The sequence below is a fragment of the Erpetoichthys calabaricus genome, chromosome 11 (assembly GCF_900747795.2).
Source record: "Erpetoichthys calabaricus chromosome 11, fErpCal1.3, whole genome shotgun sequence".
NCBI classification, from domain to species: Eukaryota; Metazoa; Chordata; class Cladistia; order Polypteriformes; family Polypteridae; genus Erpetoichthys; species Erpetoichthys calabaricus.
In genome coordinates, this window is record NC_041404.2 from 44,554,634 (window position 1) to 44,574,516 (window position 19,883).

The 19,883-nt window shown below is 42.4% G+C and overlaps 1 protein-coding gene across 2 annotated transcripts in view; it reads left to right on the forward strand.

Annotated features, from left to right (window-relative positions):
- camk2a (calcium/calmodulin-dependent protein kinase II alpha) overlaps positions 1-19,883 on the forward strand; it is a 432,468-nt gene that overhangs the window by 231,219 nt on the left and 181,366 nt on the right. For both annotated transcript variants that reach the window (XM_028813039.2, XM_028813038.2), the window contains exon 4: positions 3,983-4,037. In XM_028813039.2, the coding sequence (XP_028668872.1) occupies positions 3,983-4,037 (55 nt within the window). The remainder of the gene's footprint in view (positions 1-3,982; positions 4,038-19,883) is intronic.

Genomic DNA, 19,883 nt, shown 5'->3' on the forward strand with positions numbered 1-19,883 from the left:
TGCTGTGATTCCCCACTCAGATACAGTGATATAAATACTCCGAGTGGTGCAGTGAGAGTAATATGGAAAAAGATGATCTGCTGTGGCAACACCTAAAGGGAGCAGCTGAAAGAAGAAGAAGAGGATGCAGTGAGAGTTACAACGCTAAAGCAGTTATGGTATTTGGAATACTATAGCTATTCCCTGGACCATTATATTGCTACAGGTTAATTACAATCAGATGCATTACACTAAAAAACAATATGCAGTTAGTTTCAGTGTATTTATAAAGCCGCGTCAGGAAAGTGGAGCTAAGAAAGAAAGGGTGATCACTCAGGAACAGTAGCACTGCTTTGACGCTGGGTGCCGCCAGTCTGCAAAACCGAGCGGAGGACTTGCGTACACCAAGGTATGAGTTACCGTGGAAATGTGTGTGGCTTTACGCCAAGTTTAGGTTTTATACATCGCGATTTGAGTGTGGAAACGTTCGTACGCAACATTTCTGTGCGTACGCACTGTTTATACATGAGGCCCCTGGTGACTGACTTGGCCATTCAAGAATTTTTCACTTCTTTGCTTTAATAAACTCCTAGGTTGCTTTGGCTGTATGTTTTGGGTCATTGTCCATCTGTATCATGAAACGCCACCCAATCAATTTGACTGCATTTAGCTGGATTTGAGCAGATATCACCTTAGAATTCATTCGTCTGCTTCTGTCCTGTGTCACATCATCAATAAACACTAGTGTCCCAGTGCCACTGGCAGCCATGCACGCCCAAGCCATCACACTGCCTCCACCGTGTTTTACAGATGATGTGCTATGCTTTGGATAATGAGCTGTTCCACGCCTTCTCCATACTTTTTTCTTGCCATCATTCTGGTAGAGGTTGATCTTGGTGTCATCTGTCCAAAGAATGTTTTTCCAGAACTGTGCTCTTTTTTAGATGTTCTTTAGCAAAGTCCAATCTAGCCTTTCTATTCTTGAGGCTTATGAGTGGCTTGCACCTTGCAGTGCACCCTCTGTATTTACTTTCATGCAGTCTTCTCTTTATGGTAGACTTGGATATCGATACACCTACCCCCTGGAGAGTGTTGTTCACTTGGTTGGCTGTTGTGAACGGGTTTCTCTTCACCATGGAAATGATTCTGTGATCATCCACCACTGTTGTCTTCCTTGGAGGTCCAGGTCTTTTTGCGTTGCTGAGTTCACCAGTGCTTGATTTTTTTCTCAGGATGTACCAAACTGTAGATTTTGCCACTCGTAATATTGTAGCAATTTCTCGGATGGGTTTTTTCTGTTTTCACAGCTTAAGGATGGCTTCTTTCACCTGCATGGAGAGCTCCTTTGACCGCATGTTGTCTGTTCACAGCAAAATCTTCCACATACAAGCACCACACCTCAAATAAACTCCAGGCCTTTTATCTGCTTAATTGATAAGGGCATAACGACGAACTTGCCCACACCTGCCCATGAAATAGCCTTTGAGTCAATTGTCCAATTACTTTTGAGCCCCTGAAATGAAGGGATTGTGTTCAAAAAATGCTTTAGTTGCCTCACATTTTTATGCAATCGTTTTGTTCACCCCACTGAATTAAAGCTGAAAGTCTGTACTTCAACTGCATCTGAGTTGTTTCATTTAAAATTCATTGTGGTAATGTACAGAACCAAAATTAGAAAAAAGTTGTCTCTGTCCAAATATTTCTGGACCTAACTGTATAAAACTAGGTGCAATGTGGAGGTTAGAATAATCCAATAAATAGATCCATTAAAATGAGGTTAAACCAACAACGGCTGGAAACAGTTCATTAAAAAAAACCTGGTGCCTTCTTTAGCTGGCGGCTCCCCTGCTTCTTCCATCTGGGGCCCTGCAACAGGGAAGTTGCCCTACTTGCCGCTGAATTCTCCTACTGTTCTGGTAGCTTTCCGCCTTTTTCAGCCCTTTAGCTGCCTCCCATGCGCACATGTGTGACATTAGCTAAACACTCTGCTAGAATTTGCACAATTCATTTTTGAAAATCAGAGAACATAACAGCAGGAGATTCATTAATACTTTTCAACATTGTTTAAAACATATCAGGAACTAAAACAAATATGATCACGCGGTTCCCCAAAAAGAATGATGGTGATTTTTAACAGTCAAGGAATAATATATATATATAAGTAGCCATCCTCCACGGCTCCAACCGTGTAGTAGTGAAACAGGACACACTTTAAAAATCAATAAATAAACAGGTATCGCTAGCTAAGAAGAGGCAAGGTACACTCCAAAATGTGGCTACAGGTAGACCAACTCAAACGGAGGCTGGCGCGTGAGTGAGGAGGGCCCTGCCCGGCTTTCCACTCCTGTCATCACGCTTCCCCCTCCCCTCGGCCCACAACCTCTGTCTCAGATTAGCGTGAATATATCGCTCCTGCACACGAACTATGATACTTAGCGTGATGAGAGAAGTTGCAAAATCAACTGGAATGTTCAAACATATTATAGAAAAAACCCCGATTTAAATCCGTTAAGTAGTTCTCTCGTTCACTAGCTAAGCGTGATGTAAGATACGCCCCGAGGCTGGCGCATGAGTGAGGAGGGCCCCACCCCCTCCCCTCGGGCCACTGCATCTCTCTCGCATTCGTGCAAATAAATCAGTACCGCAAGAAAACTATGACACTTAGCACGATGAGAGAAGTTGCAATATCAACCAGAATGTTGTGAAGGATTGTCAGCTTTTTACTCCGGCCCTCACCCCCAGGCCACCAGGAGGAGCTCTCCCAGCAGCGTGGACGTGCCCCGAGTTCCAGCAGGGCCTCATGGACTATGTAGTTTTTATACACAGCCCTGCTGGATACCTTGGGGGCCACCGGGAGTCGCTGTAAAGGGGCTCGTGGACTCTTATGTGCCCTATAACCCGGGAGTACATCACGGTCACGTGACAGGAAGGAACAACGTGCTCCTGGGGTGAAGAAAAGGACTGTTTACCCTGACCCGGAAGGGAAAAGGAACCGTGGACTGATTGGACAGAAACACTTCCGGGTCAGGGGATATAAAAGGACGATGGGAAATCCCAGACGTTGAGCTGAGCTGGGAGGTAGGGTGGCGAAGTGTCTGGGTGAGGAGGATTTGTGATTATTGAGAATTATTGTAGTTTATGAGTGTGGAGTGGAGGGTGCTTTGTGCACAGTATCATTATTTAATAAATAATAATTATACTTTTATCCAGTGTTCAGAGTGGTACCTGAGGGTGTTAGAGGTGGCTCCACGCCTCTACTGTCACAATGTTCAAGCAGATTATAGAAAAAAACCCGATCTAAATCCTTTAAGTAGTTCTCTCGTGAAAAGTGGACAGACATACAGACAGGCAGATGTTGGATTTTATATATAGAGAGAAAAAGAAACAAAATTGTAGTCATGACAGATGTTTTCAGTGTAGGCAGCAGGAGGACACTGCTGTGGGATGGAGTGGGTGGGGCTAAAGTCGCTTATGTAAGGCAGTGGGCGGGGCTGACGGCAGTTCTGCGCAGAAGTGAGAAAAGCTTAAGTTAATTCTCTGCAGGAGTGAGAAGAAATATTTTACAGTGTGAGTGGGATGATATGGACAGGATTGAGGTTGGCTCTGGAAACAGTTTAGAGTGGACTTATGAAAAGCTGTGCTCTGCAGGCATCAATTTGGGAGTTTAATCCCAACATATGTCCTTATCAAATCAACTAAGCTGTCCTTGTGTCAAATGCAGAATAAAATCCATCAAGGCAAAAGATACGTATTTGTAAGTTGCCCTGGGCTGATGAACACTCTAGCAAAGGGAAATACTGTATACTGTATAATAACCTTTGTCTTGACTTTGTAACTCACACTATGTAAATAACTGGAAACCCCTTCAGGGGACATTCTAAACTGTTAAAGATCTGTCAGCAGCCTTTGTGTTCTCATATTATTAATCCATGGCTATAGCTGTAATGAGCCAATCATGCAAGGCATCTGTTTATTAACTAACTGTTAATTTTTGTGTTTTCAGTGAGACTCCATGACAGCATTTCTGAAGAGGGGCACCACTACCTTGTCTTTGATTTGTGAGTATCTCTAAAATTAATATGAAACCCAATATTAATGAACAGGAGTAACCATTACAAAGTAATGAAAGTGTTCATCTGAGAACATCATGCTGTATTGTATGTCGTGCTGCTTCAAGGCATGTGAGCCTTTCATCCTTCATAGACAAGGAAACCTCCTTCTGAGACCAGTTAACTTGAATGGCAGCTTAAGTTTAAGTGTTTTGTCATACAGAGTCCCACTGAAGTTGACCATGTTTTCCCCTTTACACTATTTATTATGTAGACTTGTCTCAAAATTTCTCCAGTCCTCTACACTTTCCACTCTTGTCAGGTACTGCAGTTCAGCACTTCCTCTCCCCATCCTCTCTAGATAGATAGATAGATAGATAGATAGATAGATAGATAGATAGATAGATAGATAGATAGATAGATAGATAGATAGATAGATAGATAGATAGATAGATAGATAGATAGATAGATAGATAGATAGATAGATAGATAGATAGATAGATAGATAGATAGATAGATAGATAGATAGATAGATAGACACTCTACATCTATAACCAGGCAATTAGATAGCGTGAAAGAAACAGGCAGGAGAAAGAGCTACACATTTAATTAATTATGAAGTAAAGGTTATAGCTTGAAAAATAGTAAGCAAAGAAAAATGAGCGTGGCAAAAATAACATTATAGTCTAAATAGCAGTGCATGCTGCAGGCATAGGCGACTTTCAGTTGTAAGTTCTGTCCAGCTTAGTCTCTGCTAGCACATGGCCTTTGAATCAGAGTACTGAAACAAGCAGTATGCCTGTCTCAATAGCGCTGCCAAGGCAGACATGTCTTCATGATGGAGAAATGGCAAGAGAGAGAGAGAGGTGGCCTTTTCTTTACGGCAAAATACCAAAAGAAAAATGTGGTCTTCTCTTCATGGCAAGATGGCAACAAAGAGAGGGAAAGGCGAAGTGACCAACTTATACCAGTCCTATCACAACTCGGCAGTCAGATGATTAGTTTCTTGAGTTAAATCTGGAGATGTCGGCAAAAGGCAAAACAAACATAAATGAAATTAAAACAAAGCGACCGAAACCCAGACGAGAGGCAAAAAAATCACAGTCAATAATCAAGCAAGAAACGAAAAATAACACAAAGAGAATTCAAAAAAGATTTAGAGGGTTTTTATCCGCAGATCAAATAAGGCTCAGTGCAAAGGCTGACCTTTTATCCTTTGAGGTCACGACCCCAGAGACCACACCCCTAGAAACGTGGGATGCAACCCTGACAACGGTACATAAAAATGGTTTACATGACAGGTAAAGGCCATAAGATCTCAAATTTCAGCCCTAAACATGACATCAGCACAAATACAATTGGTGCAGGCAGCTCCCTTGGTTCATCCAATCGTGTTTTGGCATGACTGGACCAATAGGACATCATTAAAAAGAATGGCCAGTTGTAAACACTGGACAAATTTCAGTGCTCCATAACCTCCTCTTTCATACCAGCTAGGCAGTTTATGACCTTCCTGCTGGCTTATAGACTGTAATTGTCTGAATAAGATTAGAAATTTCACATCCTAGTTCAGTATCTAAGACTATCTCCTAAAGAGCATAGCTATTTTTGTCAGTAAAGGAAAACATGTTTCCTGAAACAATATCTACTACAAACTTAAGCCTATTATTAAAAGACATAAGACATTGTGGCGGGCGGCAAGGTCTCATGCCCGGCTGGGAAGCCCCTTCTACACATTTTCCGGGGGAGCAACCATGGGCTTCTCAATACCTCCCCTTGGGACGCTTGGTGACAGCCTCCCTGGCTGATGATGGTGCCTCAGTTTCCTGCAGGGCTCCATGGGAGATAGAGTTCTCCACAGCCCTGTTGGGATCTACAGCCCCGCCCGGAAGTGCAATCAGAAACAGGTGATCAAGCACCTGGAGCACTTCTGGGTGGGCTATAAAAAGGGCCATCAACCACCACTCGGGAGCCAGCGTCGGGAGGTGGAGGACGAAGCTGGACGGGAGGAGTGGTGGTGCCAGAAGAGTGCTTGTTTTAAGTTTAAGTGCTGATGGGACTGTGTATTGCCTGTGGGGTTCACAAGGAAGACGTGTCCCACAGATGAAGAAAAATAAAAAATCTTTGTGTTTTTACACGTGTCTCCGAGTGAGTCTGTGCCGGGTTGGGCACTAAACTGCAATTTTAATAATTCTATATTTCCCAAATATAAAACGTCAAAAGAACATTAAAACAAGTGCACTTTGTTCATTCTTTAAATCAGTTCCTTTCTCCTTTGTATATTTTATTTTCTGAGCATTACAAATCCATCCATCCATTGTCTAACCCGCTGAATCCGAACACAGGGTCACGGGGGTCTGCTGGAGCCAATCCCAGCCAACACAGGGCACAAGGCAGGAAACAATCCTGGGCAGGGTGCCAACCCACCACAAGAGCATTACAAATGCAATACGAATTGCCATTCTTTATGGAGGAGGCACATTACTTTGTACTCCAGCGTCCTCGGTTCAATTTCCAGTCTCGTCTCTGCTTGTGTGATGTTTCCATGTTCTTCTCATGTCTGTGTGCTTTTCTCCAGACACATCAGTTACTTCCCACATGCAGATTAACCTGACCATAGAGTTCTTAAACTCGGTTTGCCACCCTTTGGATCAAGCTGGGCCGTGAGTCAGAGTTGTATTTAATGGGAAAAGGCCACAGTTGTTTTGATAAATTTCTTGTGATTGGCCACTGTGGGAAGTTTATGCAATTGACATCACTCTGCTATGATAATTGTCAGTGATTCTCCAAGGGGGACCACCAACACCCCTTTATGACTGTCAGAGGCAATTTTCCAAGGAGAACCCCCACCCAAAACTGATGGTTGTCATGGATGGGGTTGAGAGACAAAAAAAGATTAAGACACACTGGTCTAAACAATGAGTGTGCCCAGTGATAGACTGGTATCCCATTTAAGGTTGTTTCCCTGCTTTGTGTTCGCTACCACTTGGAATAGAAATGGTGGGTTGGATGGATGGACTAAATAGATTTCTACGCATCAAAAACATAAAAATCGTTACATGCGTTGAGGTTTCCCATTTACATTCAGGCAAGGAATTTTGTGACTGTTGAGATGAAGTTCAAATTAGGGACAATAAACCTAACACATAAAAGTAAGATGACTTGGTTTTCTTTCTCTCTTTCTCTTATAAAGAAGGCACAAACGTATGATTTAAATTCCCCTTTAAATTCTCGTCTAAATAATTGTCCTAGGAAATACCATTCATTTGGAACAGTCTTTAAAAGATTTTCATAGGATTTCTACTTTATAGTAAGCCAGTTAGATGAGTGAATGGTTGTGTTATGAAGTGATGTGTGGTTTATTTTTTACATGTTTATTTTCATGAATTTATGAAATCTGATACTCCGTTTAGCATTTTATTCTGGTCCTGGAATTCATTTCTAATGTCAGCTGTTGTCACAATATGAATGATAGTAGTTGTAAATATATTTTTTGCCATTTTGTTTTATTATGGACACCATGATTTTGTGTACCTGTTGTTAGGAGCAGATCCTTTCAGTCTGTGACCCTAATGTTCCAATGTGACAAGTTAAAAGGTCAGCAATTGACATATTTCCCTAACTGAGTTTTCGCACAAAAAAAATAAATAAATAAACGCACTACTTTGCTGGTTTAGAATCATTGCTACTTCCTTTGTCAATGATTTTATTTTCTCATTTCGGTTTTGTCGTTAGTTCTCTTGATCTTCCGATTCTAACCTTTTGCTTATTTTTGCACTACATCTCTTCTCCCAGTCTCACTCTAAAAATATTTAGCTAAATTCTTCTTAGCATAACAGATTGTCTAGTTTGCAGGATCTTCAGTGCCAACCTTAGTTGGCTCTTAGTCTCCCACAATGTGTGTGTGAGGGTCGGTGGGCGTGGGTGTGCACCATATAGCTTGAAGCTCTCACATGGCTGGGCGTTGTTTAATGGAAGGCGTTAACTCTCATCGGTTTAACTTTCTATTAAATTTGGAAAGTGAAGCTAACAAAATGCTAGCAATTTACCTAATTGTCAGGTTATTACTTTCAGCTCGCGTTATACCAACTGCGAGAAACGCCTACATTTAATAGTTTAACATGAGCTCCAAGGTTACAATCTGTATTAGTCTCAGGAAAGTATACTTGACAGGCATTGTGCTGTAGTGTTTAAGGCCTTAGACCTGGGACTGCAAACACTGAAGATGTGGGATGAAATCCCACTACTGACACCATAAGCAAGTCACCCCACCTGCCTGTGCTCCAATTGGAAAAGCAAAAGACATGTAACCAATTGTGTATTAGATAAAGGCTTCAGTCAAAGAATAATAAGTAATATGACAATAATAGGTTTATTGTTTGTTAAGTTCCTATTGTCTCAAGAAATGAGATTTACTTTGTCCTGGTGTAGCCAAGTCAGACATTTTCTTTCTTTCTTTCTTTCTTTCTTTCTTTCTTTCTTTCTTTCTTTCTTTCTTTCTTTCTTTCTTTCTTTCTTTCTTTCTTTCTTTCTTTCTTTCTTTCTTTCTTTCTTTCTTTCTGTTTATTTATTTATTGTGACCACTAGGAGGCTTTGCAGCACCCCAAACCCCAGACACAACTTCACAGACACAAGTCCTGATATCAGTAATAAGTTTATTAATAATAAAACCTTACATAAAGGCTTTAAAAGTTATACAAAGCAAAATACAATTCTTCTTCTCTCTCATTTTCTTCACCTCTCAGACATGCTTTGTCCATCCTCCACACCCGACTCCCATTCGCCTGGATGAGGTTGAGCGGTTCTTCCGATGCCAGGGCATAGCCTGATGGAAGCACTTCTGGCAGCATCCATGGAGCCCAGCAGGGCTACCTCACTGCATTACAATTCCCAGTATTCCCTGCAAATATCTGAATGGGTCCTAAAGTCCAGGGATGCTGCCATCTAGAGGGTCGAAGGAGGGAATGTAACTTTAAAATGGAGTTACATTGGCCTTCTGACCAGTTAAGGGCATAGGACCAATCCTGGCCAAGATGCCAGCCAGTGCATTCTACCCTTTACACTCAGGTCCATAAGTATTTGGACAGTGATACGATTTTCATAATTTTGGCTCTGTATGCCACCACAATGTATTTGAAATAAAGCAATCATTATATGACTGAAGTGTAGACTTTCATCTTTAATTCAAGAGGTTTACCAAAAATATTGTATGAGCCATTTAGGAATGACAGACACTTTTCTGCATAGCTTCCCCATTTCCTGGGGCTCAAAAGCATTTGTAAATAAAGTAAGTAATAAGTAACAGACTGGCAAGCTATTGCATGGCCAGGTGGGAGCAGGTCCCTCATTATTTCATTAGCTAGGAATTAATTCCAAATGTGGCATTTACATTTGGAAGCTGTCAATGTGACCTCTCAATATGAGGTCCAAAGAGCTGTCCATGCAAATAAAAACAGGCCATCATTAGGCTAAGAAAACAAAACAAACCCATTAGAGAAACAACGAACACGCTGGAAGTGGTCAAATCAACCATTTGGTACATTCTTGAAGAAAATGAACACACTGGTGAGCTCAACAACACCAGAAGGTCTGGAAAACCACAGAAGACAACTGTGGAGGATGATTGGAAGATTCTGCCCTTGGTGAAGAAGAACACATTCACAACATTTAGCCAAACCAAGACCACTCTCTGAGAGGTAGACCTATCATTTCCAAAGTCTACAATCAAAAGAAGACTTCATGAAAGTAAAGACAGAGGGTTTACCACAAAGTGCAAACCACTAGTGAACCTCAAGCATAGGAAGGGCAGAATAGACTTCGACAGAATATATTTTTTAAAAGCTTGTCCAGTTCTGGAACAATTTTCTTTGGACAAAGGAAACTAAGATTAATATAAACCAGAATGATGGAAAGAGAAGAGTATGGAGAAGAGAAGACATGGCTCATGATTTGATGCATACCACATCATCTATGAAACATGGTGGAGCCAGTGTTATGGTTTGATCATCCATGGCTGTGAATGGAAGTCAGTTACTGGTATTTACTGATGATAAGACTGCTGGCAGAAGTCGCAGGATGAATTCTGATGTGTACAGGATGGTCACACTGTCTGCTCAGAGTCAGACAAATACTGCAAAGCTGATAGGAAAACTCTTCACAGTCCAGATGGACAATGAGCAAAAACATCCTGCGAAATCAAACCAAGTGCTTTTCGATGCCAAGGAGCAGAATATTCTTCAATGGCCAAATCGATCAACTGACCTCAAGCAAACTGGAAATGCATTTCACTTGTTGAAGATGAAACTGATAGCAGAAAGTCAAACGAACAAGCAGCACCCGAAGACGACCGCAGTAAAGGCCTGGTAAAGCATCACTAGGGTGGAAACCCAGCACTTAGAGAAGGCCATGGGTTCAGATTTCAGGTAGTCATTGACTGGAAAGGACTGTACATAATTTATTTTTTTACCTCCGCGATACTCTGATTAAAATGAATGGACATTGCCCAGTAGTAATCATATGAAGAACTTCAGTACATATTAGTGAAGAAATCCCTCACGACAATTCAATTTTCAGACCAATGCTTGCCATATGGATTCAAAGAGATTTACATTGAAACAATCAAATTGATCTCCAATTGTATGGCATACGGGGACACCTGAATTATATTTTTTATTTAAAAGCTAAAAACAGTAAATAAGAATGACTAGATAAGTAGGAGGCTTAGTTGAGAGGCAGGAATGGCTCGCTTCAGTACCTATAATGTATGAATGCTTTAAAAGTATTAACAATGCTCATCATTTATTCTAAGAAATACCCCTCTTTCAAAAAGATCCAGAGAGATCGTTTATCAAAAAGTAATAACGATTTTCCATTTAGTAGGCATTAACTGCAACAAATATATATCATCAGAAACAGCTGTTCAATATTTTTTGCTGCTGCTTATATTTTGGGTGTAAAGTCTTAAAATAAAGACGTCTATTGAGAAATAAGAGCTGCTAGTATTATGTAGAATTAATAATACAACAAGAAAAGCAGTATCAACATGTGAAAAGTCAAAAATGGAAAGAAACAGTGAATCTCCAGAACAATGCGGTGCTTTACTCCTGTTATTATTGTCACAATGGGCCTGGACTCATCATAAATATTTAGGGGATGGATTAAAGGCTGCAATTTAGATAATAATCCCACAACTACAACATCGACAATTGCAATAATATTAATAATAATCCTCAAACAGACATAACGTAGATTCCACAAAATAAAATTAAACAGTCAATATGGGAGCTCTAGGCTTTGACTGCATGGATAAAGGTTGATTTAATGTAAAATATAAACATCTGCTAATTGGTTTTACATTTAAACTTGCATTAAAACTCTGCAAATGCCATCCATAAATACCACCACATATGACTTCACGGTTATACTCTTCACATTTTCTTCGAGCACACAATAAGAGCTCTCCATAGCCTTTCTCTTGTTGGAAAAACTCTCTGACATTCATTGGCAGGATGGGGTGTGGCCTGTAGGGGGAGCTGCAGTGCCCCAAACCTCCAGACTCAACTTCACAACACAGTCCTGGGTTCAAATACAGGATGTTTATTTCAGGCAACACCTCCACAGGGTTTCAGTTTTCTTCCTTCTTAGATAGATAGATAGATAGATAGATAGATAGATAGATAGATAGATAGATAGATAGATAGATAGATAGATAGATAGATAGATAGATAGATAGATAGATAGATAGATAGATAGATAGATAGATAGATAGATAGATAGATAGATAACTTTATTAATCCCCAAGGGGAAATTCACATTGACCGCACAACAAGCACTACATTTCTCCTCCTACACTTCCCATGCAGTCTCACCCACCTCCTCCCAATTCTGACCACCCGGTGGAGAGAGGCAGCTCCTTTTGTGCAAGGACTCAGGAATACTTCAAGGAGGAAGTTTTCCTGGGTCAAGCCCTGAAAGTAGGGACAGACCTCTCCAGCAGCCCCACCTCACAGGACCGCATTTCCCAACAAGAATGGACACTCTGGATGGAATTTTGCCATCCAGAGTGTTGGGGGAGCATGTGCTCTTGGAAGGCTGTGCCCCCCTGTCCATCCATTACAATGGCCTCCCTGCAAATTGAGGGTACAGAGTTTATCCAGGCTGGACTGTCAGATCAGTGCACATTGGCGAGGACTGCAAAGAATGAAATCTAAGCAAGTGAGAAGTTTTAATATGTCAAGCCATTATACTTTGTATTTCCTTATTGTAAGATTTATTGACTTATCAAGAAATGTGTATTAACATTATTTAGCTTATCTTAAGAAATCTTGTCAAGTAAATTTTGTTTACACCTTTGGCAGATTTTTTTGTTAAATAACTAGGGGAAAATCCGCCCCCTGTTCGCTTCGCTCGCCCACCCCCGGGTTTGGTTTACCGGATATACAATTTAAAGAGATTGTTATTTTCATGGGAATTGTTACATATGCATTATTTTCACTTTTACTTTAAAACTTTTGTAAAAACAGTACTTGTCCTTTACTTCTGGTCCCGGGCGTGGTTAAATCTCTTTCTTGCAGGACGTATAATGCTGTTTGCGTTGTGAAGGGGGGATGGCTGAACGCATGCTGAGGAGATGCTGTTCTTTCAGTTGCTGTCCTTCTACTGCCGGCGAGCTGCGTGATCTGTTTGTCGCTCTGCGTGTCAATCATTATAAAGCCTGTACAGCAGCTGTCCTATTGCCACTTCGTGTCTCTGCCACTCGCTTTGTGAAAGGGGGGGGGGGAGGGGGTTGGGGGCTGGGGGCTGAATGCACACTAAAGAGAAGCAGTCGGATCATTTCCTGGCATGCTGTGTGTTTTGCGTATCGTTGTTTTAAGAGCTGGGAGCACATGAAGTGTGTCTGCCAAAAGCATTTCAATAACTGCTACGTTAGATGTCCGTGAACTTGTTTTGAAGCGGTCAGATCATCTGCTGGTTTGCTGCTGCTGCTGGCGAACTGCATGTTTTGCTTGTCGCACTTCGCGTCAATCATTTCAAAGCCTGTACAGCAGCTGGCCTTTTGCCTCTTCGCATCTCTGCCGCTCGCGTTGTGAAGGTATGGACTGAACGCACGCTAAGGAGAAGCTGTCGGATCATCTGCTGGGTTGCTGCTGCTGCTGGCAAGCTGTGTGTTCTGCTTGTCGCTTGTCATTGTTTTAAGAGCTGGGAACACATGACGTTTGTCTGCGAAAACCATTCCAACAACTGCTTGGTTAGATGTCTGTGATCTTGTTTTAAATATTGTCTCACTGCCTTGTCTCGCGTGTCTCTTGCGGGACATCACATTGTCTTCTGAGAAGATCACGTCTCGTCTCCCTAGTCTCCCTCCCAAGATTTTTTTTATAATAGAGAGAAAACAAAATAACTCCTGTTTCAAGTATTTACATTTAATATGTATTTTTTGCATGAACAATTGTAAGATATTTAAATATAAGGAAAACTTCCAGTTTTGTTTAATTTTAAAATTATACTAGGATAGTTAGTTTATTTCAAGGATGAACATTTCATGTAGATATGTATGATTTATGGATTTGCATGATGAAATGAAGATTATGTTGTCACCATCAATGTATGTTCTCTGTTAGGCTGGAGGTTTATTGTCTGTGTACTGGTATTGGTATATCTGTTACCGTCAATGTGTGAAATTAGGCATTGTGTATTATGCCTAGGAGATCTGTAGAATGACGAAAATGGGATGTCAAAGTGTGAAATGATTCAAATTTCAAACATTTCCTAGGCATTCTATGCAATGGCAAAAAGCAAGCCAGCAAGTCATTCTGTACAATGCCCAGGGAAAGTATAGAGCCTAATAAAGTAACACAGTCATTTCATGCTTTGCCTTCTATAGATGTCAAACGCATGCTTTTCACACATTGCCACTGACATATATACTGTATACTTTGTGAAAGGATTTGAAAAACACAAAAAAAGGCTTGGGGGCAACTGCCCGTATACTTAAAATAGGCTGCAAACAATGAAAGTATGATTCAAATAAAACAGGTCTCAACAGACTTCAGTCCAGCGGTAGAACAAACAGACAGGCAAACATTTTAAAGTCGGCCAGAGAAAGTGATGTTATCGGGGCCAGAACCGGAAATGACATCATTGAGTCCAGGCAAAATTTCCCATGGTTGGTCTGCCAATAAAAAAGTGAAGGATCAGTGCACTCTGCCACCACCTGGTCTGGAATGGAATTATCCTTTTCTGAGCCCTTCAGTTGCCTCCCATGCGCATGTGTGTGACAAGGTATAATCGTACTCTAAAAAGAGGAGATGTTAAAAAGACTTGGGGTATCACAGGCAACCCCATTTTTATGGTAGAGTTTGACTTTAAGTTCTTATTGGAAAAAAAGCACCAGGTTAATGGACATCTGGCATTTCCTCCTGGGTTTCATCCTTGCAAAGAATTATTATTATTATTATTATTATTATTATTATTATTATTATTATTATTATTATTATGTTGGCTCACTGTCTTTAAATACTGATGGGAGGAGAAGAAGTTTGGCAAGAGGCGGAGCTCATATGACATCACTGCTTATTTGATTGGTCCTGGTCTTGGTAGCTGTAGGTAGAAGTGGAGAGAGGTTAGGCTGCTGTGTAGTGCTCAATGCCTCCCCCCCAACCCCTGGTGTACTTTTCAATCCTGATTCCAGAAGGGACAGAGTATATACAGTATTTATATATTCAAATATGTAAATATGTATAGACTAGACAAAGAGCCCGTTTTGACAACGTAAGATGAAACGGGCATGAGTGGAATAGTAAGTAATAAGTATAAGCACCACAAACCTGATATAGGTGTATTGAATGAATGCGTAATTAGGCCTGGAGCTGTAGTCAAAATCGCCTTTCAGGCCTCTAGAGCTTTAATCGAAGTCGCCTTTCTCTTTGAATTTTTGCAGCCATAAATCCGCCGCCTGCCGCGATGATGGTCGAAGTCGCCTTTCTTTTTGAATTTTCGCGGCCGTAAATCCTCTGCCTGCAGCGATGTCGGTCTCATAAGGTTTTTCAGGCAGCTGCACCGAAGGCGACTGCGCTTCGGCTTCGGACGGACCCTGCCACGATGTTGGTCGAAGTCGCCTTTCTCTTTGAATTTTCTCGGCCGTAAATCTGCCACCTGCCGTGATGTCGGTCTCGTAAAGTTTTTCGGGCAGCTGTGCAGAAGGCGATTGTGCATTCGGCTTCGGACAGACGTGAGTGAGTGAGTGAGTGAGTGAGTGAGTGAGTGAGTGAGTGAGTGAGTGAGTGAGTGAGTGAGTGAGTGAGTGAGTGAGGGGACTGGCAAATTATATATAAGATTTTCTTTTTTTAATGCAACTGTACCACATGGTTCATAGTTTTTCATATCATGTGTCGAGCCTGACTCCTCTTAGTTTATCAGTGAGTCAGACAATTTTTAATTTTTTTTTAGTTTATATACCTGCAATTACAAAGAGGCAATCAAAAAGCAAAACAGAAAAAAAAATGATAATATTGTCAGTCTACTATCCATCCATCCATCCATTTTCCAACCCGCTGAATCTGAACACAGGGTCACGGGGGTCTGCCGGAGCCAATCCCAGCCAACACAGGGCACAAGGCAGGAACCAATCCTGGGCAGGGTGCCAACCCACCGCAGGACACACACAAACACACCCACACACCAAGCACACACTAGGGCCAATTTAGAATCACCAATCCACCTAACCAGCATGTCTTTGGACTGTGGGAGGAAACCGGAGCGCCCGGAGGAAACCCACGCAGACACGGGGAGAACAATGCAAACTCCACACAGGGAGGACCCGGGAAGCGAACCCAGGTCCCCAGATCTCTCAACTGCGAGGCAGCAGCGCTACCCACTGCACCACCGTGCCGCCCAGTCTACTATCTATATATATAATTCAAGACGCACGCAAGACATAGCCAGCCCACGAACTCACAGAGTCCCGCCCACCAACAATTCACTAAGCCGCCGACCATGGCACGCAAGACAGAGACCATGGGATATGCACGACAGAGCCATGCCCGCCAACTCACAGAGCCCCTCCTACCAACTCTAAGACCATGCCCCGCCCACCAACTCTAACCCTCCTCCCGAGTCCACCTTCGCTCTCGAGGCACGCAACACCTCACCAAACACCGTCTCAGTCGCTTTTGTCTCTGCTACAGTTCACATGCACCTCTGAGCCACGTTGACTTTTCATTGTTCTTTTCGGTTTCCGCTGCTTTTCTATATATAATCCACCAAGTCGCCGGACCATAGGATACGCACACACGCAAGACAGAGCCCTGCCTGCCAACTGTAACCCTCCTCCCACGTCATCGGGTATGCACGACAGAGCCCTGTCCGCCAACTCTAACCCTCCTCCCGCGTCATGGGGTACGCACGACAGAGCCTCATGTGCCAGCACGCAACACCTCACCAAACACCGCCTCAGTCGCTTTCGTCTCTGCTAGAGTCCACATGCACCTCTGAGCCACGTTGACTTTTCATTGTTCTTTTTGGTTCCAGCTGCTTTTCTATATATAATCCACCAAGTTGCTCGACCATGGGATACGCACGCACGCAAGACAGGGCCCTGCCCGCCAACTGTAACCCTCCTCCTGCGTCCACCCTCACTCTCGAGGCATGAGCAGGCAGTACGCATGGGGTACGCATGACAAAGCCCCGCCCGCCAACTCTAAGACCATGGGGTATGCACGACAGAGCGTTGTTCTTAGTCACGGAAGCATAGTCATACAGTCTACTCAACCATACGCTGACTACATGAATACTTCTGGAGTTTATGGTGGTGAGGCAGAAATTGTGGCGATGTCCCAAATGCTTCCAGCTACTATCACCATTCACTTCCGAGATATCCCTGACCCCATCAGGTTCAAATTTGCCTTTTACTTTTACACGCAGACAATTTCCTGTTAGATTGGCCTTCGTAATGACAATTAATAAGGCACAGGGACAAACTTTCAAAAAGATATGCCTGTATCTGCCACAACCAGTTTTCAGTCACGGACAATTGTATGTTGCTCTCTCCAGAGTTCCATCTTTTCAATCACTCGGTCATATCCTCAAACCCATTCCCATTTGGACAACTGTGTCTTTCAGGAAGTGTTCACCCATCAATAAATAATTATGCGGCGTATGCTATGCCGCGGGTTGGCTAGTTTTGAATATTTTTTGATTTTTCGTCTTGGGACTGAAAGAGTCTATTGACTTCATTTATGCTTCTGGTTATGGTTTTGATTATTTTTAGTTGGGCCATTTTATTGCCATCATTTGTACAGCACTATTGTTGATTTCCGTTGCCAGGAATCCCATAGTGGGCGTGTCCTCTGAGTGGGTGTGTCCTCCGAGATCTTGGCACTCTCGATCTTGATGTGATGTAATTCCCCATCTGACTTCACAGATTACAAAACCCTGCTTTTCTTTCTCTTGTTTTTTGAACTCTCTGCAATCCTTCTTGACTTCAATTTTGCCTTGCAGTTCTTGGTTTTGGTTACTGATAGTTCTTTTCCTGCTTTCTGACCTTCACTTCGTTTTTTTTTGACTACATCATTTTCTTCCAGTCATCCACTGAAATTTCATACCTGCTGGACATAGTAAATATAGATTCTGCCTCCAGGTCCTCTGAACATTGTAAGAAAAGGCGCTATATTGTGCCCGACCTGACAGAGATTGACACAGAGGCACATGTAAAATAAAACAAATGGTTTTTATTTTTCTTCAGCTGGAGGGCACGTCTTCCCCGTAATCCCTCTAGCCACAACACAGTCCCAAACAGTAGCACACCAGTACATCGAGAACTTTCCTCTCCTTGGCACCACCACTCCTCCTCAGCAAGCTTTGTCCACCTCCACCTGACTCTGGCCGCTGAGTGGTGGTCGTTGGCTCCCTTTTATCAGGCACCCGGAAGTGCTCCAGGTGGTTGATTGCCGACATCCGGCTGCACTTCCGGGTAAAGAGAAACCAGTGCCCAAAAGGGGCCAGCCGCTCCTGGCGGTGTATGCAGAACCCCACAGAGCTGCACAGAACTCCAACCCCCATGAAGCCCTGGGGGAATCCGAGGCACCGCTGCAACCCAGGGAGGCTGCCATCTAGCGTCCAGGGGGAGATACTGGGCTTCCCACCCTTGTCCCCCTGGCAGATGTGGTGAAGGGGCGTCCCGGCCAGGCATGGGTCCCGGCCATTCGTGACAACATATAAATCAAATTATTATTATTTTGAGTCATGTTAGGTTCATTAATGGGTGGCATGGTAAATCGGTTGTTAGCATTGTTGTATCATGAATCCAGCACCCTGGCTCTGAGTCCCACGCCTGCTTGTTGCCTGTGCCTTTCCAAATTGAACCTTTTGGTCTTTGTGTGAGTGTGCTCCGTGACTGACTGCTGTCCTGTTCCGCCATGTTTCTTGGATTTGTGCCAAATACTGTAAGCTATGCCCCCCCCAGAGGAAATGTTATGCTATATATACACATTACAGTACTGATGTTCTCTCAAGCTTGGTGAGCCTCATTCAAAGCTCTTTTCTCAAGTAACTTCCAAAAGTGATTACTATTGATAGTAGAAACCATTTTGAACTAAGCAAAACACTTGCTCTTGATGGTGAGATGTCATCATGCATTCAGAGACTGATTTGCAGGCTGGGGCCCCACATTTGTCTTACCATGGCTGTCTACCATCCAGTGAATTTCTGGAGCTTTTCTGATAGACTTACACAACTCCGATTTTCACAATCACAGCATAAAATGACCAAATGTTACACTTGGCTAGCTGCTGCATGTGCATAATCGGGCATTAACACATACAGAGTCTGGCACTGTGCAGGACACATTGGGAGTAAGACGTCCCAGAACCGTAGCAAAAAAGGGAGACCTTCATGTTAAAAATCAGTTAGCTCTTTACTTCCATCCATCAGCTTCTGTTGTCTGTGAGAAAGAAAGAAAGAAAGAAAGAAAGAAAGAAAGAAAGAAAGAAAGAAAGAAAGAAAGAAAGAAAGAAAGAAAGAAAGAAAGAAAGAAAGAAAGAAAGAAAGAAAGAAAGAAAGAAAACCGAGGACTGTACAGCAAGAACAAATTGAAAAGGAAAAGAGATCTTCAGCACAGTGTTGTGACTTTAACTTGCTTCTGTTATTACTGAGCTGACTCCGCCCCATCCAACGTTTTGCCTCCTGCATGCAACTGACCCCTCCCATATGTGTATGTTGCTATGCAACACTAATTACATGGGGCAACCTTTTTTTTCCAATGTTTTCCTCCATGAAAAATGTTGATAATTAGGACAGACAACTTGAAGATGAATACAAATATACTTTCAGATCAACTGTATCATGTAGCAATTTGAAGAAATGTGAAAAGATCTTATATTGAATATGGCATGCTTAATCATTTAATGATGGTGACACACTGCATTAGTTCAGTTGACCTAGAGATTTTTTTTGCTGCTGATTTTCATTTGTATTTAGCGTCTGGTGCTTCTTGTCTTATTGTTTAAGAATAGTCAGCCAGCACTTGTCCGGATGAAGCTTTTCCATCATTGGAATGTCCTGATGTAACCTTTTCCCCATGTTCATCACTGACTGCACCAAGATTAGCAGGGAAGAAGTCCAAGTGTGAAGTAGAAAATATGTCACATTTCATGTTTTTGTATGCTTGAAGCCTGTTGTCAACCAGCTGGACGTAGTTTGGTGCTCTGTAGTTGCCAAGGAGAATTCTCACCAACATCCATGAATGACTTCCATGCAGTTTCTTCCAACCCCACCAGCAGCTTTTGTTATTAATGTGTCTGATTTGTAGACCAGCAAAAAACACATTCCATAGTCTTGGCATCAGTCATTCATGAAAAC